At 34.8% G+C, this 27,536-nt stretch overlaps 1 protein-coding gene across 1 annotated transcript in view; it reads left to right on the top strand.

The window, feature by feature from the left end:
* Window positions 1–23,851, top strand: part of TCEA1 (transcription elongation factor A1) — a 39,222-nt gene extending 15,371 nt beyond the window's left edge. The window contains exons 4-10 of the mRNA XM_045789088.2: window positions 3,349–3,436; window positions 6,003–6,148; window positions 7,559–7,615; window positions 8,574–8,728; window positions 12,696–12,842; window positions 20,424–20,495; window positions 22,253–23,851. Of these exons, the coding sequence (XP_045645044.1) occupies window positions 3,349–3,436; window positions 6,003–6,148; window positions 7,559–7,615; window positions 8,574–8,728; window positions 12,696–12,842; window positions 20,424–20,495; window positions 22,253–22,261 (674 nt within the window). The 3' untranslated portion in view covers window positions 22,262–23,851. The remainder of the gene's footprint in view (window positions 1–3,348; window positions 3,437–6,002; window positions 6,149–7,558; window positions 7,616–8,573; window positions 8,729–12,695; window positions 12,843–20,423; window positions 20,496–22,252) is intronic.
* Window positions 23,852–27,536: the final 3,685 nt, after the last annotated feature.

Raw genomic sequence — 27,536 nt, forward strand, 5'->3', positions numbered from 1 at the left:
TCCACCAATTCTTGTAAAAGTGTGATTTTCTAACTCTTCCACTTCTTCAGTATTTATAAATCAACATTTTATTACTACTGGAAAAAACCCACCTTTTACTTCCCAGTTATTTTTCTATTAGGGGATTCCTATTTTATAACATGGATTATAATCCATTACTGTTAATATTATTTTGATATTTATATTATCCCAGATTTGACCAGTGGGCACCCTTTCAAATTGGCTCCTGTGTCTTTTTGACAAACCCCTTCAGTTTTATCTCTTTTTTATATTCTGGAACCAAAAAATGTGTTGGGTTCATCTATCTTCCCTGCCCCAGCCTGGAATCAGCCATTTCTCTAAGCAGTTATTAGCCTTAGATAGAAGAGAAAAATAGAAAAAAGTTGAACCTTTCAAAATTTCAAAGGCAACAATAATAACAAAAAACCTATTACTTCCAAGAGCCTGGAAACCAGGAACTAATTGTAAAGCCTCTAAAATTTAAAAAGTTTAGTCTTAAGTAAATTAAATATATGTTCCTGTATTAGATTCTGGACCAGAAAAAAAAATTGCTATAAAGATCATTATTGGGAAAATTGACAGAATTTTTGTAAGCTCTGTAGGTAAGTCAGTAGTATTGTATCATTGTAAAATTTACTTATTATTTACTGTGGTTGTATAAATGAATTTCTTTTTTCTTGGGGAATACACAGTTAAGTATTTTGGGATTAAGGAGCATGATCTCTGCTACTTATTTTCAAATGGTTCAAAAGAAATATGTGTGCACACAATAGTGTGTGTATATGGTAGGGGGCGATGAATGAGGAAGCAGGTGTACTAGACATTAACACTTGGGGAATCTGAGTGAAGTGTGTGTGTGTGCGTGCGTGCGTGCGCGCGTGTTTTTAAGATTTATTATTTATTTTATTTTATAATAATTTTGTATTATATTATGTTAGTCACCATACAGTATATCCCTAGTTTTTGATGTAAAGTTCTATGATTCATTACTTGCGTATAACACCCAGTGCTCCATGCAATACGTGCTCTCCTTAATACCCATCACCGGCCTGTCCCATTCTTCCACCCCCCTCCCATCTGAAGCCCTCAGTTTGTTTCTCAGAGTCCATAGTCTCTCATGGTTCATTCCCCCTTCTGTTTGCCCCCCCCTTTCTTCTCCTACCGATCTTCCTACTTCTTATGTTCCATAAATGAGTGAAACCATATAATTGTCTTTCTCTGCTTGACTTATTTCGCTTAGCATTATCTCCTCCAGTCCCGTCCATGTTGCTGCAAATGTTGTGAAATCGTTAAAAGATTTATTATTTATTTTAGAGAGAGAGTGTGAAGGGGGGAGGGGCAGAGGGAAAGGAGAGAAACTCAAGCCGAGTCCACGCTGAGTACAGAGCCCGAAGTGGGTCTCAGTCCCAGGACCCTGACCTATCACTGCTTGAGCCAAAACCAAGAGTCGAAAGGTTAACTGCCACCCAGGAGCTCCTGAGTAAAATTTTTTGCGCCATTCTAAAACATTTGTGCAAGCTTCAGATTATTTCAAAATAAAAAGCTTTTAAAAAAAATCTAGTCTTTAAAGACAAACTGAAACTTTATGTTTATAATTAATTTAAATTTTAAATCTAATTCCATATTCTAAAGTAATTAGAATTTGCCATAGAAGGTTGACTGAGAACCATATATGTATGTTTTTATTTCTGGAAAGATGGTTTACATTTTGTGGGACATTGTAGTTATGTTCATTTAATATTACATTTAAAGAAGTTTTTCTCTTATACTTATTGGAGGTATCTGATCTCATTACAAATTCTCCTTTAAAAGCTTTTTTTAATGTTAAAAGATTTCCATGTTCAATAAATATGGAGAATTGGAGGAGGAAAAGAAATCATTCTTAAGTCTGTTTAAATATAACCATCAGTTAATATCTTGTTGCATTTCTTGTCTTTTTTTCTTCTTGTGTATGGATTTTGCTTCAATTATAATTCTTTTTATGCTGTATATATATTTACTTATATTGCCTTTTTTAATGAAAAAATGTTTAATATTTTTATATTATCATTAACTCACTTTTATTGGCTTCAGAATAATCCAGTTATGCCATAATTTAATCATTTGCCTATTAGGTGTGTTTTTTCTTAACTTTATAGCTATTATAAATAATGTCTTTTTTCCTTTTTTTTTTTTAAAGATTTTATTTATTAGAGAGAGAGGGAGAGAGCAAGCACAAGCAGGGGGAGCAGCAGGTAGGGGAGGAGCAGGCTCCCAGCTGAGCAGGGAGCCTGACGGGGGGTTCGATTACAGGACTGTAGGATCATGGCCCGAGCCGAAGGCAGCTGCTTAACCAACTGAGCCACCCAGGCGCCCCTATAAATAATGTCCTGATGAATATCTTCCTGGCTAAAGCTTTTTCTTTAGATTATTAGCTAGGTTTCCAGAAGATTTACTACTATTGCTACACTGCAGCATAGTTTTGAATATTTAACATAGGAATGCATTTAACCCTCCCAGGAGCCCAGTGAGCTAGGTGTCATTGTATTTCCCATTTTCTAATGAGGAATGGAGACACTGAGAAATTAAGCATCCTGTGCACAGTTGGATTGGTGGTGAGGTGTTATCTGCAGATAGTCTCAGTCCAGAGTTGGACCACTTCTGTCTGGGTTTGCTATATTGCCCACAACACTGTATTCAGACAGAAGAATGCTTTTAAGGCTATTTCCACCTCTTACAGCTCTGCTTCCTTAAAGGATTGCACCAGTTCACGCTATTAGAGCAGTGTGTGGGATCCCTATGACTGCATTGGACCCTTGTTAGATAGTACTGCATTGTTACATCACCTTTCAAATGCTTTCTACCCTCTTAGTTTTGGAGTATTTCCTAGTCCTTGTTATGTTATTTAATGTCATTATTAATCTTTGTTTTCTACCATCTTTAGGCTTTGGGGCCTTCCACATGAATTGTAGAGAATAAAGGGGGCAATAAAAAGAACAATTATGATATTATTTCTATATTCTTTCCTTTGTTCTATATATTTTTCTCTGTTTTGTTTCATTTATTTATTATTTTTTTAAAGATTTTATTTTTAAGTATATTTTTCACCATTTTAGGTTCCCATTGGCATATGAATTTGTGTGTCCCACTAAAGGAGGGGGTTTATTTGGGAATGCTAAGCATGCATTGTGAAAAATACCTAAGTACATATGCTAATAGAATAACTTGCATAAACTTCGTTTACTGTTGAAAATTTAGGATTTTTGTTTTTTTGTTGTTGCATCAATAGCCTGATAACATGCAGTAGTTCCATTTTGTAATTTTTTTTTAAACAAATGCTAACAACTGAGGGATTTTTATAATTTTCAGATGGACCATCAACAGATAAAGACCCTGAAGAAAAGAAAAAAGATACTGCAATTACATCACAGAATAGCCCTGAAGCAAGAGAAGAAAGGTATGTCACTTCATGGAAATTCATTTCTGTTGGAAGTCATAGTTGTATTTGACTGTCACTTCCTCCACGGTCTTATTAAAGGTCTCGTATCTGTACTCCTTTTTCTATTTTCTAATCAAATGAAATTAGTAAATGTATATAGCCAAATAGAATATTCTAAGGTTTCTTTCAAGATTTTCATGGAAATGTAAAAGAGACTTAAAAGATACTACATAAATAAGGAGGAATTATTTACACTGTATTCAACAAGTTTAATTGAATGGAATCCCTGGTATAGCACTAATAGAATTGATAATGAAGGTTCTGATTAAGGATTCAAGTGATTACTTCTGTTATTTACCACATTTCTTCTTTAGATTTTTTTTTTTGGCCCTGGATCTGTTTCTCTTTTTATGCTTTTTTTCCTTCTCAATTTAGCTATCTGTCATAAGAATCAAAATGTGAAGTTCAGTAATGAAGGGTTCAAATTGTTCCTCAGCCTTTGTGAGGCCTTTGCCTTTATTCTTCCCTGTCACATAAAATGAATGAACTGTATAATATCCAGCATGTTGATGTGGTAGGTGATATGCCTTGTAGGTTAAATACAGTTCCTCTGTTCTTGGGAAGCTTGTATTTTAACACTTGACTCTGATGTAGAGTAATAGTTCTCAAAGTGTGGTCCCTGGAACATCAGGGAACCTGGCAACTTGCTAGCAAAGCAAATTCTTGGGCTCCACCCTGGAACTATTGAATCAGGAATTATAGTGGTGGGGCCCAGAAATCTGTTTTTAATAAGCTTTTCAGGTGATTCTGAACTCAAGTTTTAGGCCACCTATTTCAACTTCGTTTATTTCTTAGTATTTTCCCAGAAGTGATAATGTACCCCTCGTTGGTTCAGTAAAAATAATTAATATCCCATACACTGTTGACTTATGCATTAGAACTAACTAAACTTGATGATAAAAGGTGAGCTAAAGAAAGGGTAAACATCAGTTGTCAATAATATTTATTCATTGTTTTCTAACTCTTTTGAGATAGTCTTAAACTATTAGAAAATTTTAAGAACAGAACAGAGAACTCCCAGTTGCCACTATGTGTGTATATGCATACGTATGTGTGTGTACATACTCAGACACATGAATAATTTTATTTTGAACCAAATGAGAGTCCTTTATATCCCTAAATACATCAGTGTGTATTTTTCTGAGAACAAGGATGCTTTCTTACATCTAAGCACAATATAGATACCAATGTCCAGAAGTTAGGATTAATACAATATCTTTTTTCTAATCTGTAGGGCTTATTCATATGTTAGCAGTTTTCCCAATAAAGTATTTTATTGCAGAGGAAAAAGATTTTTCCATAATATCATCCAGGATCACATACTGCATTTAGCTATCATCTCTGGTTTCCTTTAATCTGGAGTAATTCTTCAGTCTGTCTCTCTTTCATGACCATATTTTTTAAAATTATAGGCCATAATTTATGAAATTTTTAACAAATACTTTCAGTTGTGTTATATTCAAAGTCACTGACCTCATGCCTTGAATGTGAAATATAAAAGTATAGGCAGATATTTTAAATAGATATCAGAGGAGGAATAAGTTCCTAGTATATTTTTATCTGTTTTATGTAATTGAAGTTTAGGGAGAGAGCCTATTGACAAACGCACAGAATTATCACATGAAGTCCGACAAAGTGGTTGGTATCTATCCATACACATGCACGCTTAACGTACTCTCTGAAGACAAGGCTTTCAGGAAGGAGGTGATTAAACATAGAAGGTATACAGAAGGACTGTTCTGCCCATGGGGATCCGTTCGTGCAGTTTGATAGTGGGTTATGTGGAGAGAGAGGAGTAGGTATCTCCTTGGAGCAGTGCAGGAAGTTACTCTGGTGAGCGAATGGTGTCTTTGGAAAGGTTTGTGGCAAATATCTTCAGTGTGATAAATGTAAATTGAAACCCCGCAGAAAATATTTTGGTGAGACTCTTAAGAAGTTAGAAGCAATAGAAATGATTAGGATGACTGGAAAACTGTTAAACTGTCCTGATTGAGTTGATGTTGCTAGGGAGGAATTGAAGAGACATTTTCATATTCTTACAACTCATTTCTCACTATACATGTTTTTTATCCAGAAGGGAGTGTTTTAAATATAAACCTTTGTGGTTGTCTAATTGGAACAAGGTTTTTCAAACATTGTTTTTCCCCCTCTGGTCATGGTTAAGAGCTGTCGTATTCTCTGTTATCATCCCCTCACCCTTCTCATAACCAAGATCCTTGTTTTCATTTATTGTATTAAGCTGTAATGTGTATTTTCTTTATTAAAAATATTATTTAATGTTTAAAAGGAAAATCAAGGTGTTTAATTGGTTAAAAAAACCATGAAACATGTCTCAGGTTTCCTAAAATTTTATCTTTTTAGAAATCTGTATGCATGCAATTTGTTTTTTCATGTAAGAGCCTCTGAATACAATCTTATTTAGGCCAAAAATTTTTGTTTTTTGAGAGTGAGAGTAATGATGTTACTTTAAGAGAATTTTTCCTGTTTTCTTTTTGATGTGTGTGTGCATGTATGTGTATTTTAGTAGTTCCAGTGGCAACGTAAGCAGCAGAAAGGATGAGACAAACGCTCGAGATACTTACGTTTCATCTTTTCCTCGGGCACCAAGCACTTCTGATTCTGTACGGTTAAAGTGTAGGGAGATGCTTGCTGCAGCTCTCCGAACGGGAGGTAAGTTTAGTGTACCCTGTTTCGTTGCCTACTCCTTTGTTCCTCACCACCACCGCTGCCATGTCCACCTCCATGTTTCTGTTTCACCAGTGGCATCCCCGTGATAGCTGCTTGCACTGCTTAGTTCAGGAAGACGTTGTAGCAAATGGGGTTACTGATGGCAGAGAGCACTAGGCATGCTGGGGCCTCTGCTCACTACTATATAGTTCCAAGAAGATTCCTTCTAATATATGGACGTTTCCCTTGATTCATAGTAACTTAAAGGTTTTTCACAAATCTTTTCCCCCATTTTTAATCTGCAAGCCCTAGTTGACCCTTGGATAATATGAGTTTGAAGTGCATGGGTTTACTTATAAATTTTTTTTTCAACAAAACCAGTACAATAATGTAAATGTGTTTTCTCTTATGATTTTCTTAATAGCATTTTCTTTAGAAGCTTACTCTATTATAAGAATATAGTATATAGTACATATATAAAATATGTGCTAATTGTTTATGTTATTGGTAAGGCTTTTGGTCAACAGTAGGCTATTACTAGTCAAGTTTTTGGGGAGTCAAAGGTTAGATGTGGATTTTTGACTGCACAGAGAGTTGGCATCCCTAACCCCTGTGTTGTTCAAGGGTCAACTGTAATTACTCTGCTCCCCAGATTGAGCGTTAATGGTAATGTATTTGTGTCCTGTTGTTAAATGTTAGTATGACATATAGTATTTAAGTTTTATATTCATAATTCCATTTTTTACTTTTTTTAAAGTGGAAAAGAGATCTTGATTTATATATGGGAGCCTTAATTTGAAGTTATTCATTCTTACATAATATTTATCATCTTACACACCATTCCTTTTCTATTATACTGAACCATAGTCAGTATGACCTGTTTTTCTCTTTACTCTGCCCTTTTTATTTTGATTCCCTTACTGTCTCTTTATATATTTTTTCTTTTTTCTTCCTAGTTTCTTTTTATTTCCTTCTGTCCGTTTGAATATTTGCATAGGAGTCTTCTGAGTGTGTCCATATATGTGATTGGCAGATGAAATGAATGGTTTCTTTGCATTGAAGCCTGAGTCACAGGAGACAAGACAGTTGTTTCTATAACTTTCTCTACTCTCTGCTGAGCAACCAGAATTTATGGAGTTGTGAAATGAGGAATTGCCTGCTAGATCAATTACTTCCCCACTCCTGAGGGATAAGGAGTCACCAATGCAGGAGCACTGTGGACATTAGGTGAATCCAGAGGAGGAGTCTAGTGGGTAGGAAAGAGACCGCATTCTAATGAAGCTAAACAAAAAGGATTCTTTATTAGGTCAATGGGGTTGAAGAAATAGGAATGCAGTTTAATTTACTCTATATTGAAATTTTTTTCAATGTCATAATCACTTATTTTTGACAATTCTTTGTGCCTCTGTTTAGATGACTACATCGCTATTGGAGCTGATGAGGAAGAATTAGGATCTCAAATTGAGGAAGATATCCTTTGTGTGTGTGTTCATGATTGTTTAAATAATCTGCTAGATTAACTATTTTTCTTCTTCCTGTATAGAATTTAGAGTTTAATTTTTCAGTTTCTATCTTCATTGTATTATTTTCCAAGGAAAGGATAGGGCCATCCATGTCATTTTATTCTCGTTTTCTTGTTATTCAAAAGTAAAACGTATGTGATAGTATTTTTATTTTTCTGCCTTGCACATTGAGTATGTGGCTTCTTAATTGAATTTGTACAAAAGGGCATGGAAGACACATTATACGTGTGAAGTAGGGTTTCACGTTTGGGGGATTGCAGCAAAGCATGTGAGGTCCCCTGAGTTCATTATCAGGAGGGAAGTGTGTTTGTCATGGGCACCATGAAAGGGGCTTTGGGAGAGGGGTCGTTCACATCTGGGTGACCATGTGACCACAGAACTATCTGAGTTTTGGAAATGGCCTTGTTGGAAAGAAAGTGCTGCTCTTCAGGCTCGCCCGTTCTGTTGAGGGGGAAAAAAACCTGCTAAATTAGCTTCTTGCTGAGCTGGGGGAGGAAATGAACCATTCGGGGCCACCATGTGGCCTGTGTAGTCACCAAGCCTTTTAGGATCCTTTATAGAATTCAGATTTGGGCAAGTGAAAGTTTATATAAATGCAGACTTCTTTTCACAAGTTTCCTCACTCAAGTGGAGTACCTAAGTTACTTTTTGAAACGTCTTTAATTTGTGTGCTGCAGGCGTTCAACATTAAGAAGAAAGCATTGCTCATTCATAGTGTAAAAGTGGGATTACTGTTACTTGCCAGTTACAGATCAAGAAATGTGGTAGACTCACTGCCTTGTTAGCTTAATCTAATTTGGAAACCGTTTTGGAGAACTGCTTAGGAATTTCAGGAATTCTTATTTTGGTGAAATAGGAAAAAAAAAATTTTATAATTTAACCTTTTTTCCTTAACGGCCTAGTACCTATATATCAAGAAATAAGGAATACAGACATGAAATACAAAAATAGAGTACGAAGTAGGATATCAAATCTTAAAGATGCTAAGAATCCAAATTTAAGGAAAAACGTACTGTGTGGAAATATTCCTCCTGACTTATTTGCTAGAATGACAGCAGAGGTGAGTATATGTGAATATATTGTTTCCATGATGTGATTACATGATGTCAAGTGAAAAGTCTGTAAATCATGAAGTACTATATAAGTACCACGTTTATATCATTATTAGCTATTCTGATCTATGTATAACATACTAGACAAATACTTATGGTGATCGAATCTGTTGGTATCAGTACTTTGTCTCTTCCACAACTGCACCATGATCTTTGGTTGATTGCCTTAAATCATTGTCTAAAAAGGAAACTGTTTTTACTTATTTTGGATTCATGAGGAATTGAAGATTTGAATATCTAATTGCAAACAGACCTTGTAATCTCCAAGTTCTTTCTTTTTTTTTTTAAAAGATTTTATTTATTTATTTGAGAGAGACAGAGAGTGCAAGTGGGGTGAGGGGCCGAAGGTGAAGCAGACTCCGCTGAGCAGGAAGCCCGACACAGGTCTTGATCCCAGAACTCCGGGATCATGACCTGGGTCGAAGGCAGATGCTTAACCAACTGAGCCATCCGGCCACCCAAGTTGTTTTCATGGTTAAAGCCCATAAAATTGGTCACATCTTACTGACTTCTCCTTAGATTTTAGGGAATGATGGAGAAAATGAAATTCAGAGCTTGCTATTTATAGACACAGCTGTTCATAGTCTGCAGTCTCATTATTTTATTACATACCCAAGAGAGTGAATTTGTCTTTCTATATAGCTAATAAAAATTATTGTATTTTTAACATTCATTTTTTTAAACCTCATTAAAATAACCTAAAACTTTAAATTAGAGACCATGGTGTAATGAACTCCTATATATCCATCACCCAAGCTTCATATATTTTCAAGAATTTGTCATCTTTGGGGTGCCTGGGTGGCTCAGTCAGTTAAGCGTCTGCCTTTGGCTCAGGTCATGATCCCAGGGTCCTGGGATTGAGCCCCGAGTTGGGCTCCCTGCTCTGTGGGGAGTCTGCTTCTCTTTCCCTTTGCCTCCCTCCCCCCCCCCCGCCCCCCTCCCCCCGGCTTGTGCTCACTCTATCTCCAAATAAATAAAGAAAATCTTAAAAAAAAAAAAAAAGACTTTGTGATCCTTTTCATCTATCCCTTTTTTCTTTTTTCTTCTTTTCCCCTGAATTGTTTTCAAACAAATCCCAGACATTATGTCTTTTTACCTTAATAAACCTAAGACAGATACCTTTAAAAATATAATTTTCAAAAAAAGTCTGATAATTTTCTTACATAATTAATTACATTGTCATCACTACATCCAACAAAGCTAACAGTAATTCCTAATTTATATATTCATATTTTCCTGATTGTGCATTTGTTTGTATCAGGATCCAAGTCTGCACATTATCTTTAGTTGGGTCTCTAAAGATTTTGTACATGTATGTTTAAATCCCTTGCAGTCTCTTCTCCTGCCCCTGACCCCCTTTTTTTTCCCATGACACTGACCTGTTGAAGAAACCAATTTATCTCTTCAGCCATTCCCACAGTATGAGTTGTCTCTTCCTTCCTCATGATGTTATTTAACTTTTCTGTCCCCTCTATTTTCTGTGAACTGGAAGCTAGGTCGATAGGCTCAATTACATACAAATTCAACTGGTTTTCTCCACATGAATACTTTGTAATTGGTGCTTTTTACTTCGTATTGCGTCAGGAGACACATAATGTCTTGTTGCGCTACTGTTAGCATGCTGACATTGATCAGTGGGTTTGGATATTAACAGTCTGAGTCCTCCATTGTAAAGTTCTCCTTCGACCTTTGGTCTAATGTATTCATCCACTGATTTCCTTACCTGAATTGGTTAAATTATTAGGAGTTGCATAATAGTGATTTCTTTTTTTTTTTTCATAAAACAAAACAAATGGTTTATTTAAAAAATGAAAGTATAAACTCATTAAAAAGGTTTAAAAAACTCTGTCGATGTTAAAGATTTATATATCCATTATTTATAAAATGCATAATATTCACAAATTTTAAGTAAAAGATTGAGCAGTTTCATCAAAGAAATCTAACAAAATAATGCAAGATTAGTTATAATAATAAGCAATAAACAATAAAGTATATTTCAAGGCAAAAGCATTAAAGAGAGAAAATAATGTTCATAGAAAAAAGATTTTGCTGTACTGCAAACTTTAAATATATATAAATCAGAAATTCTTAGAAATACAAATATAAATTAAAGGAAATACAAGAGGCACTAAGAAAATACCCAGTCTTTCAAAATAAGTGTAAAATACATACTGCTCTTGTAAAAATGTAGTTTACATACAAAATGAATAGAAAATATAATATTTGCTTTTTCCTAATCCCGTTGCCATAAACAAAATGAGGATATAGGGGAGTTGTATAGTACATTCAATAAATCTAAATATGTGAGATAGCTTTTATTTCTAAAAATTATTTCCTAAACAGATTCAAAAATAGATCACGAAAAAAATGTCAATAAACTCCAATACATAGAAACTGTAGGTCACACCTTCTTTCAAAAAATAATAAAATTACTTTTTGACAAAATTTTCATTAAAAATATTCATTTGAATAATAAACAACATCCCTCTAAAAACTTGGCTCAATTGGGATATTCTACCTATAATTAGAGATTATTTTTGAAAATGGGAATTCTTTCAAATGCCTTAGAATGTACTCATAATTGTTTTCTGAGATAAAGTCAAACACTCTTAAAAAAATGGACAAAATTATTTAAACGTTAAATTAGGAAGTTAAAAAATATGAGAAATGCAAAGAAAGAAAAGTGGAGGAGATAGACAAGTTAAAGAAAGATTTTATAAATTAGAAAAAAAGTAAAGCACAAAAATAAACCAATTCCAGGTATTCTTCTCTGGGGGATAAAATAAATAAAATATATTAAACTATTGCAAGTTTAATTAAATCGCCACGCAGTTAGGATTATGACTGATGATACCACAAATAAAATTTTCAAATGCAAATTATACTACATGCAATACATAATGGTGATTTCTAAAGTTCTGTCATTCTTTTCACATTTATTAGCTAGATTTCTTTGATAAAGAAGCATTTTCCCTTGTAAACTCAGGCACTTGGTGACCCTTTTGGTTTGGATAGGAAAGGCAGGTAACTGTGAAACTCTTTCGCTTTAGTTAATGGTTATCAGAATGGAGAGTTGGTGCCCTAGTTAATGCCACAAACTGCGTTTGTTCCTGTTTTTGCATGCTTGTCCTCTCCTTTTTCATTATCATCATGGAGTTGTGACATTTTTATCTACCCAGGGGGAATTGGTTCTTTACAGTAATTTATTTTGATAGCTGAAGAACTTGTCCTATCTTTAGCTAATGGAAACTCCTTCATGTTAGCCCCTCGTCCATATGACTCAACCACAAAAGTCTTTGGTAGCTTCCATGCTTCTCTGGCACAAAAGGATGACCCTGGCTTATCTTGTGCATTTTTTTTTTTCTTTTAGAGTGTGAGCGGGTGGGGGTGGGGGACAGAGGGCAAAGGAGAGAGAGAATCCCAAGCAAACTCCGCATTGAGTGCAGAGTTGATGTGGGGCTGGATCTCACAACCCTGAGATCATGACCTGAGCCAAAACCAAGAGTTGGATGCTCAGCTGACTGAGCCAGCAAGGCACCCCAAATCCTGTGCATTTCTTGACTCAAAATGGGAACCAGATATTCCTCCAAAGATTCCTGGTTCCTTTTTGGGGAGGGCAGTGGTACAGACAACAATCTGGATACTAGAGATGCTCATTGGTACAGTATTACTATATTGTTTATAAACCTTTAAGCAGTAATTAAATCTAATTTTCACATAGAAACTTAAAAGTATTTGATGAAATTTAAAAGAAAGCAAACTCTGAGTTCTTTGAGGAAAAATAATTTTTCACTTCTAAAACTTCAGAAGTTGGTTTTTGTTCCATTATTATTAAGCCAATTGAACATAAAAAAAGCATTCAGGTTATCTATAGAAGATGCCTATAACTGAGTGATATTGCCACCCCACTGACAGGAAATGGCTAGTGATGAACTCAAAGAGATGCGGAAAAACTTGACCAAAGAAGCCATCAGAGAGCATCAGATGGCCAAGACGGGTGGAACCCAGACTGACTTATTCACATGTGGCAAATGTAAAAAGAAGAACTGCACTTACACACAGGTTTGTGATTATTTATAGATTCTTATTTTCATGTTAAGAATGCTTGAGGGTATTGTGCTATAAGTAAAGTAAGTCAGAGAAAGACAAATACCATGTGATCTCACTTATATATAGAATCTAAAAAGAAAAAAAAATGAAACACTCATATACAGAGAACAAACTGGTGGTTGTTGTGGTTGTTGGAGAAGAGGGGTGGGGGATGCATGAAGTAAGGGGATTAAGAGGTACAAACTTCCAGTTATAAAATAAGTCACAAGGATGTAATATACAGCATAGAAAATATAGTCAGTAATGTAGTAACTTTGTATAGTGGCAGAGGCTAAACCTATGAAGATAACCATTTTGTAATGTATAAAAATATCAAATCACTGTGTTGTACACTTGAAACTAATATAATATTGTATGTCAATTATAATCAATTAAAACTAACTAAATACATAAATAGAATGCTTACAACTCCTGTTTCAAAACGAATAGTAAAGATACTTTGATAATGCTTGCGTAATACTAACACATTCCAGTTAATTGAAAATAAGTTATACATTTGTACTTTCATGGAAGTTGTTACTGTGAAAGCTATACCAATTAAATAAAATTTATAAAAATCATTGTAGGATTTAATGAAATGGCCATATTCTTTCTCTAAGAGTTGAGCAGTTGATTATTGGTTAGTATATAAACTGGTTATAATTCTTTTCACTTGGCAGGATCATGTAATTTAAGGAAAGTTGTCTACTCTCTCACTTGGAGTGTGGCTACCTTTTGCTTAATTGCTTTCCAGATACTGATTGCTTTTGTGCACCATATTGATGACTTTTCACATACGATGCGACTAACCTTCCTTTTTTGTTCTTGGACAAAAAGAAAGCTGGAAAGAGCCACATAATGGTTGTTTTTGTTGTATATGCGTATGTGAAAATGGCTTATCACTGTCATTAATTTCATTTGTCAAGTAGGTATTTTTGTGCTGCATCTATAATCTACTAAACTCAAAATTTTCTTCTTAAAGAACAACTTACAGTTAATGTTTTAGGGTAGTGGATTTAGGGAATTGAATTTTCTGATTGACAGAAAAGTAAGCAGTTTAAGAAAGTAGAATTACTAGAGGAGAACATAGGCTGCAACCTCTATGACATCGGCCACAGCAACCTTTTTCATGACGCATCTCCAAAGGCAAGAGAAACAAAAGATAAAATGAACTTGTGGGACTTCATCAAGATAAAAGCTTCTGCACAGCCAAAAAAACTAAGGGGCAGCCCACGGCATGGGAGAATATATTTGCAAATGACACTACAGATAAAAGACTGGTATCCAAGATCTACAAAGAACTTCTCAAACTCAATACACAAGAAACAAATAAACAAATCATAAAATGGGCAGAAGATATGAACAGACACTTTTCCAGTGAAGACATACAAATGGCTAACAGACACATGAAAAAATGTTCAAAGTCATTAGCCATCAGGGAAATTCAAATCAAAACCACACTGAGATACCACCTTACGCCAGTTAGAATGGCAAAAATTGACAAGGCAAGAAACAATTATTGGAGAGGATGTGGAGAAAGGGGATCCCTCCTACATTGTTGGTGGGAATGCAAGTTAGTACAGCCACTCTGGAAAACAGTGTGGAGGTCCCTTAAAAAGTTAAAAATTGAGCTACCCTATGATCTAGCCATTGCACTACTGGGTATTTACCCCAAAGATACAGAGATGTAGTGAAGAGAAGGGCCATATGCACCCCAATGTTCATAGCAGCATTGTCCACAATAGCTAAATCATGGAAGGAGCCGAGATGCCCTTCAACAGATGACTGGATTAAGAAGATGTGGTCCATATATACAATGGAATATTACTCAGCTATCAAAAAGAACAATTTCTCAACATTTGCTGCAACATGGACGGCACTGGAAGAGATAATGCTAAGTGAAATGAGTCAAGCAGAGAAAGACAATTGTCATATGGTTTCTCTCATTTATGGAACAGAAGAACTAGGAAGATCGGCAGGAGAAGAAAGGGATGAAGAAAGGGGAGTAATCAGAAGGGGGAATGAAGCATGACAGACTATGGACCCTGAGAAACAAACTGAGGGCTTCAGAGGGGAGGTGGGTGGGGGAATGGGATAGACTGGTGATGGGTAGTAAGGAGGGCACGTGTTGCATGGTGCACTGGGTGTTATATGCAACTAATGAATCATCGAACTTTACATCAAAAACCAGGGATGTACTGTATGGTGACTAACATAATATAATAAAAAAATATTACTATAAAAAATTTAAAAAAAAAAGAAAGTAGAATTACTAAACTATATATAAGTTGTAGGAAGGATTTGCTTTTTTTTTCTTTTTAATTTTTAGTAGGTATCATTTTCTCAACATTAAAAATTCAAAAGGTACAAAAGATTGTGAATGGAAAGTTCCCTTCCCACTTTTGCCTGCTAACTTGGTCCCACTCCCTGGAGGTAAACCAGATTACTTGTTTGTTGGGTGGCTTTCTATGTGTTTTATGCATACACATGCAAATATGAATATATTTTTGTTTTCCCTTTTTTTAAATTTATTTTTTTATATTTTCTAGTAATCTCTGTACCCAATGTAGGGCTCAAAACTAACGACCCCAAGACCAAGAATTGCTTGCTTTTCTGAGAGAGCCAGCCAGGCGCCCCTGTTTTCCCATTTCCTAAACACATGTGGTAGCACATTATATAAACTTCTGCCTCTTTTAGTTTTTAAAGGTACATAACAGTCCCATTTTCAGATATGTTCTATTTAACCAATCCAAAGTCCTCTGTCTTTTTGAAGTCTTTCATTTAATCATAGTTATAGATCTGATATTTCAGTATTTTATTTTGGGAAACTATTACCACTGACAGTCATTAAAATATATTAACATACGAAAGTGGCTTCAGAAATTTCTGAGTTTGGATTACTCTTTTTTTCTCTTGATTAGGAAGAAAAATCTCAGCAATAAAAATTCTGTCCTGAAAATCCTGCATAGTATTAAGTATTAATAGAAAGACATTTAAAAGCCAAAGCTTCTTTAAAACATTTGAAGTCAGGGTGCCTGGGTGGCTCAGTTGGTTGAGCGTCTGACTCTTGATTTTGGCTCCCGTCATGATCTCAGGGTCCTAGGCTCAAGCCCCTGTTGGGCTTGTGCTCATTGTGGAGTCTGCTTGAGGTTCTCGCTCCCTCTCCCTCTGCCCCTCTTCCCTTGCTCACTCTCTCTAAATAAATAAAGTCTTTAAAAAAAAAAACACCCATATGAAGTAGAAGTGATATATTTACATAATCAGCTACAATAAAAATGTTTCTTTTAATAGAAAGAACCTAGTCTAAAGATGAAGTCAGTATGATTTTCTTAGAATCAATTCTGTCAATAGAAAACTGCTGAAGTTGGCAAAATAACAGTTATAATTAAGTTTGACTCTTAGTTAACATGTACCTACCAGGAAATCAACATTTTTCCCAGAGAGCAAAAAAGTTCCTCCTTTCTAAGTACATTTAGGGCCCTAGTTATAAATACATGAGAATATTTCAGAAAGATTTTTTTCAAACCATTTTTATCTGAAGACCTTAAATAATTTGCAGAATGCTATTCTTTTAAGAGTTCCTCTTCTTTATCTCCCTTTGGGCTTTTGAGTTAAAAATCATGTTGATGGTTGACAAGTATTGTGAGCTTCTCATCTTTGAGGCAGTAATATACTGGATTTCATCATCCCACACTAAATTTAAATAGACCTTATTCAGAATGCAATATTGTTGGTATTCAGGTTCTTGCCTTCACCCATCTTCTTCATATCCCCCATAACTTAAACCTAAGAATAACCTTTAATAATGTGCTGTCAGCTTCATTCAGGAATGTACGGTTGAAAGAAAACCTCCTGTCTCTGGGACCTTGTTTTCAATAATTCTCAGTAGAGAACTTCAGAAGTCTATTATAAATTGATAAAATTTTTAAAAAATGATACTAGCTTATTTATTATTATTTTTTCCTGAGTTCTCTTTTTGTTCTAAAAGTTTTAGTTGTGGCAAAACACACATAACCTAAAATTTACTACATTAACCATTTTTCAGTATACAGTTGAGTAGTAGTACATTCATAATATTGTGGCAATCTCCAGGACTCTCTTTCTCTTGCAAGACTGAAACTCTATACCCATTAAACAGTAACTGTACATTTCCCTAGCTCCTGGCAACCACCAATCTCTGAATTTGACTACTGTAGGTAGTCAAAGGGATAAGTGGAACCACATAACAGTTACTCGTCCTTTTTTTGTCCCTGGCTTATTTCTGATACCTGATCTATTCTAAGGTAGTAATTAGAAGCACAAAGAAATGTGTACAGGTCAACATAACTAATCATCAGGGAAATGCAAATTAAAACCATGTAATGTTCATAAATGGTTGTCCATATTATAGCATGTGTCAGAATTTCCTTCCTTTTTCAGGAATAATAATAATAATCCACTGTATGTATATACCACATTTTGTTTATCCATTCATCTGTTGATGGACACTGGGTTGCTTCCATCTTTTGGGCTGTTATGAATAATGCTGCTATGAACTTCTGTATACAAATACCTCTTTGAGACCCTGCTTTCCATTCTTTTGGGTATTTTCTCAGGAGTGGGATTTCTGGGTCATAAGAGCTTTTTTTTTTTTTTTTTTTTTTTAATAATGATTTTTTATTATATTATGTTAGTCACCATACAGTACATCCCCGGTTTTCGATGTAAGCATAAGAGCTTTTTTTAAAAAATTTTTTATTTTTTAAGAGAGGGATGGTGGGGGACAGGCAGAGGGAAAGGGAGAGAGAGAGAATCTTAAGCACGCTCCACACCCAGATCCCACAACCCTAAAATCATGACCCAAGCCAAAATCGAGTCAGACACTTAACTGAGCCACCCAGGCGTCCCTATATTAGCTGTTTTAAGGCAATGTAAAGTACCTATTTATAGAAAAATGGAAAACAGAAAAATATGAACAAAACATTTAAAATCACCCTTTAATCTGCATTCAGAAAGAACAGTGGTCAATATTTTGGTGCCTGCAGTGTTTTTACAAAGTTTTTCTAATCTAGTTGTAGCTAAATACTGTAAACCATTTTTTTAAAAAGATTTTATTTATTTATTAGGGAGAGAGCACCAGCAGTGGGGAGAGGCAGAATGAGAGGGAGAAGCAGACTCCCTGCTGAGCAGGGAGCCTGGTGTGGGGCTCAGTCCCAGGACCCTGAGATCATGACCTGAGTTGAAGGCAGAGGCTTAACTGACTGAGCCATCCAGGTGCCCCTGTAAACCATTTTGTGTACAGTTGACCCTTGAACAACACGGGTTTGAACTGCATAAGTCCACTTAACACACAAATTTTTTTAACAGATACTTGTCCAGTACTGTAACTGTATTTTCCTTCTGATTTTTGTAATCACATTTTCTTTTCTGTAGCTTGCTTTAAGAATTCAGTATGTAGTAGGTATAACATACAAAATATGTATTGATTTCAACAGTTTGTGTTGTTGGTAAGGCTTGTAGTTAACAGTAGGCTATTAGCAGTTGCATTTTGAGGGCGTTAGATGTGGATGTTCAACTGCATGAGGAGTTGTTCAAGGTAGAACTGTACTTCTTTTCACTTAGCTACTATAATAATGTAAACATTTTCCTTTAATTGTTTAAAAAACACCCAAAAACTTTTGCAGACATCTTCATAGCTGTATAATATTCCATCAGATGGGTATGCTCTTATTTCATTATTTCCCTGTTGGATATTTAAGTTGTTTCCAGTGTTTGCGCTATTACAAATTACACTTCAAACATCCCTGTACACAGATCTCCCACTCCCAACTTTATGACGAATAATTGACTTATAATTGGATGTTTTTAAAGTGTACAGTGTGATGATCTGATACACATATATGTTGTGGAATGATTACCAGGATCAAGATAATTAACATATCCATTACCTTACATCGTTAACTCTTTTTTGGTGTGTGTGGTAAGAATGCTTAAGATCTACTCTTAACTGTAGTCACTATGCTGTATATTACATCCTCAGAAATTACTATTTTTATGTTTGAAAGTTTATATCCTTTGACCTTTATATCTCCATTTCCTCCTTCTCCCAGCCCCTAGCAACTACCGTCTGTTCTCAGTTTCCGTGAAATCTGCATTTATTTATTTATTAAGATGCCACATATAAGTGATACTGTACAGTATTTGTCGTTCTCTGGAATGTTTTATTTAGCATGCCTTCCAGGTCCATCTGTGTTGTCTCAAATGGTAGGATTTCCTTCTTTTTTATGGCTGAATAATATTCCATTGTGTGTATATATCACAGTTCTTTATCCGTTCTTCAGCTGAAGGACATTTAGATTGTTTTCATATCTTGGCTGTCATGAGTAATGCAATGAACATGGGAGTGTAGATAACTCTTTAAGGTATTGATTTCATTTCCTTCAGATATATACGCAGAATGGGATTGCTGGATCATAAAGTAGTTGATTTTATTTTATTTTTCATGCTGGCTCTTTTTTATTATTATTATTATTTTTATTTATTTATTTATTTATTTATTTATTTATTTATTTATTTATTTATTTATTTATTTATTTATTTATTTTAAAGTCAAGTTCTCCCCCCAACGTGGGGCTCAGACTCACAACTCCGAGATCAAGAGTTCCATGCTCTACCAACTGAGCCAGTCAGGCACTCCTGTGTGGTAGTTTAATTTTTAATTTTTTGAGGATCTGCCATCCTGTTTTCCGTAATGAATATACCAGTTTACATTCTTACCAACAGTGTACAGGAGTTCGCTTTTCTCTACATCCTCAGCAATATTTGTTATCTCTTTTTTATAATAGCCATTCTGATAGGTGTGAGGTGATAATTCCTTGTGGTTTTCATGTGCATTTCCCTAATGATGTTGATCTGTACATAGGTCTTTATTTGTGTTTCTATAAATTACCATCTTAGACTATATCAGATGTCAAGTTCCTAGGTCAGAGAGAATGGATGTTTGAGGCTCTTACCTTGTTGCTGCATTTTGGCAAGGTTGTGACAGTTTATATTTTTCAGAATGAAATATTCATAGTTTTTATGTCTCTGCTAATTTATAAGAGAAAATTGACATATCTTTTAATTAACATTTCTGTGCTGCTTAGTGATGATGAAGTTTTTAATATTTATTAAATATTTATTAATATTTATTTATTTAATAATTTTTAATATTTATATTATATTTACTAACATAATATTTTAATAATTTATTTAATAAATAAATATTTATTTATTAAATATTATATTATTAAATATAATATTATGAAAAGTATGTGTGACTTTAGATGGTTTTCCCACCTGTTTGGGATAAATTAAACATGAAAAGACAAACAAGGAATGACTTAGGAAAAATGCAGTTTTGAAATATGTGTCCTTTTGACATTACTTAGCTTATTTGAACTTGTTTCAGGCTCTTATATGTTTTATCGTGGTACTGTTTTGGTTGTTGTATATCTTAATGTAGAATGTTCTTATTTAGGTCAGACTTTTTATAATATTATAAAAAGTAATATTTTTCACTTGATTTTGCTGCAGGTACAAACTCGTAGTGCTGATGAACCGATGACAACATTTGTTGTCTGCAATGAATGTGGAAATCGATGGAAGGTATATGACACTTTCTTATATTCATATTTTACCCATTTATAATAGATTTCTTCATGTCTTTTCATAAGACTACCTGCATATCTAAATATATACATTTGCTCATGCTGCCCAGTAATATGGAAGTCCATGACAAATCATTTGTAAAGGAATATGCTGTATTGAACTCTATTAGAAATTAGGAATGTTAACTCAATTTTCCTGTCTTCATATTGTTTTGGTGCAGGAGTAGCAAGATTGTATCTTAACTGCAGTTACTGTATCATAGTCTTATATATACTATACTCATTTAATTGCTTTGAGTCTGGTACTTCCAGAAACTCTGTCTTCATAGATTTGGGGTATTACTTGTCTTCATAGATTTTGATTCTGGAAAGATTACCTTGCTGAAATCCAGCAGGATGGTTTTAGTGTTTATTTTAGGAATTAACAGATGAGCACTGTTATCGTTTGGTAGGCTTTTCACTGAGCCTTCGTATCGCCTGTGAACTCTTGAATTAGCCCCACACAGGCAAGTGTATGTTATTTAAATGATCCCTTCTTGAGTGATTTTTGTGAGCCACAGAAATATAATTTAAACTTGGGAGAAGAATTACACATCACTTCTGAGACCATTTTTATTGTTAATAGAGATGGGGATGCCACGGGTGTTTGGTTGGGAAGGCTCATGTGGTAGGAATATAGTCTTTGGAGCCAAATAGGTTTTGAACTCTGCTTCTTATCATTGGTGAACTGTAATTTTCTCACATATTAAATGTAAATAATATCTACATCACAGGCTGTGGTGAAGAGTACAGATAATATATTTTAAAAGTGCCTGATAATTGTTGGTATTCCAAAAATTCTGGTTCATTTATTAGTTTTTGTGAAGCTTGTGTGATTCTTCTTTTTTTTAAAGCTATACTTAGCTTTAGCCCTTTGGTGGTTATTTTGAATTATTCACCTAAGTTAAAGCATTTTTTGAAAATCAGAAGTGAATTAAAATCTAGACAGTGGGGGAATATCCTCCACAAATATGGTATGGGACTTTGGCCCTAGACAGTATTTTAGGGATTGAGGCCAGTACCCATTTTATTATATATAAAGATTTAGTTCTGAGCTGGGAAGGTTACTGATATTAAGAGTGTCATCATGATTTGAAACAGTGTCTCCTATCCTGAGTTGGTAGAAGTTTTTTACATTGGTTAAAGACAGGGAAATTCACAGTTAATTTATTTTCGGTCCTATTGAGCAAGTTTGGCTTTTCCAGATAGCTCTTAGATTTATTTCACATAATGGATGATGATGATGACGATGATGATGATTTCTGTTATTATTGGGCATATTGCAGTTTGTTTTGATACAGACAGTGTGCAGCATAGTTCTGACATAGTACTTCTTGGATTTAAGAAAGTTCAACTTAATGTAGAAAGCTAATGCCTAAGGGTGACTTACTCTAGAAGTTATAGTTTGGAATTCATTTTTTTTTCCAATTCATTTTTTTTAACCTAAAAACATTAAGAAGAGGGGTACTTAATAAAATATTTTATACTATTTCTTCAGTTATATATTCCTACTGATTCTAAATTGGAAAAGTCAAACACTTAGGATAAGTGTCTGTGTGCAATATAGCATCTGTTTCAAAAATGCCTCTTTCATTAGCAGCTTATATAAGGTGTATACTGTATTAAATGGGGGCGGGGCACACCCCATTGTCTGTATTTAAGTGTCTCACGAAATACTTCTCTCTCTCTCTTTCTTTCTTTTTTTTTTTTTTACAGTTCTGTTGAGTTGGAAGAAATGGCAAAATGTCTGGACCATTAAAAAATGGATTTTGTAATTAGCTTTAAAACTAGGCCAAGCATATAGTTTTCCTGCAAATCAGATTTTTTAAGTAACATACATCCCTTGGGTTAGTCTTGGTTTTTGACATAGCATTCCTTCCTTAAATGCCTTCTGTAGTTTCAGATCAGTAGGGAGACCACATAATAATTGTATGGTATCTGTTTGAAAACATTTCTTTTCAGTTTTATAGTAAGTTGATATTAAACTTTTGTCAAGTTAAACTTTTGGCAATTTATTTTACCTTTATTTTTCTTTTAAAAGAAAAATGTACCTTAACTTTTTTACAGTCCAAACATACACAGTAGAAATATTATTCTTCTCAGTTAATACATAAATGGAAATTACATTTTTCCCCCCATATTGGCACGTACCTGCAAATAGTAAAGGAGGAGAAAAGGTAATATAAGTTTATCAAATGTGGTGTGTATTCAGATAATACTTGACCAGCTTATCTAAATTGTACATAATATTTGAACTAGCCTATGAGATTGATCTTAATTATTATGTTCACAAGTCTGGGATAATTAGATATTATTTTGCATTTGTAACTAACCGTGATAATCATTTCATGTAATTTCTTGTACATGCTTATGACTTGTTCTTAATAGATTTTACTTTTGGAAACATGACTTTGTTGAAATCAGTTTGGTTTTGTTGTTTATTTACCTGTTTGACTTTGTAGTGTATTTTAGTTTTGCAGAACACTGTTGTAGTTTAGTAGGTTTTTCATAAATCCCAGCATAAGCAAAGAATGAAAGCTTCTGACCATTTTTCCCCTCATAGGAAGACATATCTGGGAAGAAAATATTAGCATTTTAGTACAGTAGTTACTATAAACAGTTATGACTTGATTTTGATTTGGAAATCTTTACTGACCAAGGATTAAGTTTAAGGACTATATAAATCATTAAACCTGTGGTCTTTCCATATGGAGGTTGGTGGAATATATTTTTGTCCTGAGTCGAATTGCTCTTTTTCTGTTAGACAATGAATGAGGTTGTTCAACAGACTGAATATATGGGCTATAATGCAGTTGGTTTTACAGAACAGATCTTATAATTAAATTTTATTTTTTACATGTGTACCATTTGTTTTGTTAGGAATAAGAAAAAATGTTTCTAACATAGGTTCCTAAGGGTACACTTTCACTAGCACATCTTAAAGGCCACTTTTACAAAGGCCACATTTTATCATGCTAAATCTATTCTATCAGACTCCTACAGGAAGACTTCAGTACATGCTTTGCACTCCCCTTTGCTCCCTTTTCCCATTTTTAAAATGCAAATCAATTTGATGTAATACAGAAAGCAACATTAAAGGTCCATGTTAGGACCCCATATATGAGCATTGGCCCACTGGTACCATCCTGTCTCTACTTTGGCATTTCACAGATTAACCTTTATCACTTGAAAAATAAAGTGCATTTTTGGAAGAATGAGTTTTGGAAGAATAAAACTAAAATAGTCCCACTTTTAAATTAAGTGATCCATTTTTAAATTTGTAATTCAATAAAGTTTCTTGTTATTAAACATGTATCACATTTTGTCATTTTATTTAGATATTGACACCTGCTCTACCTTTTGTTTCAAAAGTTCTCTCCCAGCTATTAAGGTGGTTATTTATTTATTTATTTATTTTAGAGAGTGTGTGCATGCGCGGGTGAGCGGGGAGGGGTTTGAGGTGGGGAGAGAGAGAGAAAATCCCAAGCCGACTCAATGCTGTGTGCAGAGCCCAAAGTGGGGCTTGATTCTATGCCTGAGATTATGACCTGACCTGAAATCAAGAGTCAGATGCTTAACTGGCTGAGCCACCCAGGTGTCCCCAACTAAACACTAAGGTGTTTTTAAAGGATAGTTTTAATTGAGTGATGCCTGCCTAGTTTTAAGTAAAGACTAGTATTGAGCAGTAGTACAGAACATGTTTTTCTTTTCTCTTTTCCTGGACTCCTGGTGAGGGAGGCAGGGGTGGTTCTCAGTAGAGCGTCAAGCACATCCTGTGTGTGCCCTTAACATAATATGAGAGACCACATAGTCTTAGTAGTGAAAAATACTAGCCAGTTGTAAAGTAATGGGAAGTAAAAGTAACTGTGTTAAATGAATATATGTACATGAATATACATTAAATGAATTTACAGAAGAATTAAATGAGACCTATGTAGTGGGAGTTAATGAACGACCATCCTGGGAAAGCAGAAAATAACCATCTTTGTTTTCTAGCTTAGAGGTGATGAGCATTGGTTTACAAGTTTTGCTAAGCCATGGCAAAAGTTCTGAAGTACTTTGTTTTAAAGATTTATTTATTTATTAGAGAGAGAGAGTGGGGGAGGGGCAGAGGGAGAGAGTCTTCAAGCAGACTCCTCACTGAGCGTGGAGCCTGAGGCGGGGCTTGATCCCACCACCCATGAGATCATGACCTGAGCTGAAACCAGGAGTCGGACACTTAACTGACTGAGCCACCCAGAAGTTTATATATAACAAATGGAGAATAACTTTAAAGTATTAACAAGGTACCAGAAGAAATAGGCTATTCACTTTGAATTTTTGAAGGTACACAGTGATTGTTCTTAGAGATTAAAGTGTAATTCAAGGATTTGAATTGAATTTACTTCTCAAATAAAAACTGCAGTTAGAGTGTTTTGGTTTAAAGAGTTTTAATCAACAATTACTCTTCTCCCTCCAGCCCTGCTCATGCACACACACACACACACACACATTTAGCTGTAGAAAATTAGCCATTTAAGAAGAGTTGAATATCCCACTGGGAAATGTGATGTGAATAGTCACTGACATAAAAACCGCATATTGTCAGTTTAAAATAAGAAGAGCAGCAGCATTGTAGATGCTGCTTCCCAGTAAATAAGAGTTACTCATTGACAAGTTCCTAGGTAGTAATGGAAGAATTAGGTTGCAGAAAAGTTAACTGAAGTCAGTCGAAAGTAGTAAGAGACGTGTGTTGGAAGAATCTCATCATGTGGCTTTACTAGATAACCAACAGCTATAACTTAGTAAAGATGGAGCTGGTAAGTTTTTATGGGAAACTTGTTCACTGTTGTATCTTTAACACCTAGAAGCATACTTGTCACATAGTAGGTGCTCATGAAGTAGTTTTTCCTGGTTGTCTTTGTATTTGTGCATTACATTTGTTCTTGACCATATAGGGGCTGAGATGTTAAATAATATTCCACGTGTTGAGGACCTGCAGAAGCAGGATAGGTAACTACTGGTTGTCAATGTTTTAGACTCCCATCCTTAAAGGAAGAAATGTAATGAGGTAGAGTCTTGGGAGATCTCTTTTGGTACCTTAATTCTGCAAAGTGATGCAACAGTTTTATTATTAACTGAAAAAAGGTTTTTTTTGTTTTGTTTTGTTTTTTGTTTTTTTCAAATGGACCTGTGTACACCTGTACTTGTTTACAATGGTAAATGAAAGCACACATGACTACCTCAAATGAGTTGTTCTGATTCCTCCCCCTGGGTGCTATAAAAAGACAGCTAATTATTATTTTTCCCCCTTAATGCATGTCTGCAAAGATAGCAACATTTCATATGTGACCTGCCATATAGTCAAGTTAAATTAGCCCAAGTGTGTCCAGAATTAGAGGACTGAGCTGTTTTGAAATAAAAGAGTTTTTTCAAACCCTTAAATATGGTTTACAGTATGTATCCAAATTACTTTTGTAATAATGCCATTTGAAAGTACAGCTGATGTAAAATAAAAAGCAAAAACCATGAGAGCACTGAATGGAATGGCTTAGCTCTACCTTTTGTCTTTTTGGCAGTAGTTCCCAAGTATTTTGTCTGATTCATTTAGGGAATGCCTTGTCACTTCCATATGGCCTTGGGGGGGTCTATCATTCACTGTCCCACTCCACCCCATGCCCCTTCCCAGGGATTGCTCTCTGAAAGGTGAGAAACGCCATTCTCTACTGGAAGAGCTAAACTAGCAGGAGCTGCATCTGGGGCTTGCTGTACCATTTTGCCCACGATATGCAGAGTCCCTCTGTTTGTGATGAAGCTGAAGGCTGCTGAGATGGTCTGGATAACACTCAATGTCTGGATTTGATGGTGCTGAAGCAAGAACTACCCTGGGCTTCCTACTTATGAAAGCCAGTCAGTTTCCTTTGTGTGTTAAGCTAGTTTGAGATAGATTTCTGTAACAAGGAACTGAAAAAAATTCTTTAAATCCTTAATTGTTTTGGATGAATATTTAAATTGGATAAATGTAAAATGATTCTAAATAAAAGTACTGCTATTGGAATATCAAAACCTTTGAGAGTACTACTAAGATTGCCAGGTAATTGCAGAAGCAGCATAAGTGATCTGGAAGGGCAATTAAAGTCACGGGTAATTTATCAGCCTGATTTATCTCAGGATTGTTTCAGTAATCTGTCCATTATGTCCCCTCTTAATGATTGCAGCACTAATCCTGTTTTATAATTCTCAAAACATGTCTGTAAGACCAAATGCTCAATCCTCTCCCTGTTAAAAACTTTATTTATTTATTTGGGGGGTGGGAGGGTCAGAGAGAGAGGGAGAGAGAATTACCTTAAGCAGGCTCCATGCCCATTATGGAGCCCGACACGGGGGCTTGATCTCACAACCCTGAGATCATGACCTCAGCCAAAATAAAGAGTCGGACACCCAACTGAGCCACCTAGGTACCCCACTCCCCATTAAAAACTTAAAAATTTGAAATATAATGGACATACTGTATTAATAGAGTGTACAACATAATGGTTCAATATAAGTATATTTTGCAAAATGATTGTCACAATAAGTAGTTAACATCGCTCACCACACATAATTACAATACTTTTTTCTGATGGGAACTTTTAAGATCTACATTCTTAGTAACTTTCAAAATATACGATACAGCATTGGTAACTAGTCACCCTACTGTTAATTTTTAAAATTTTTATGCTTAAGTAGATAATTACTTTTTTACTCAGACTTCTCATTCTTTGGCTAATCAAGTTTTAACTTCTGCTTTTCTTATAGTTAATATTTTGCTTATTTGCTTTTCCAGTGTATTTCTCTGGGACAGTTAATTCAAGTCGATAATTTATAATGTCGATAATTTATAAGGCCGCAACTTCATATCCCATGAGATTAAGTTGGCATTACTCAGGAAAAATCCTGTTTGGTGACTGTTGTACTTTAGATAACTCAAAATAGAAGTTTTTGCTTACGCACATGCCAGGAAAGAAAGCTTAGATGGTTT

The sequence above is a fragment of the Ursus americanus genome, chromosome 9 (genome assembly GCF_024610735.1).
Source record: "Ursus americanus isolate L20-20 chromosome 9, mUrsAme1.1.p, whole genome shotgun sequence".
NCBI classification, from domain to species: Eukaryota; Metazoa; Chordata; class Mammalia; order Carnivora; family Ursidae; genus Ursus; species Ursus americanus.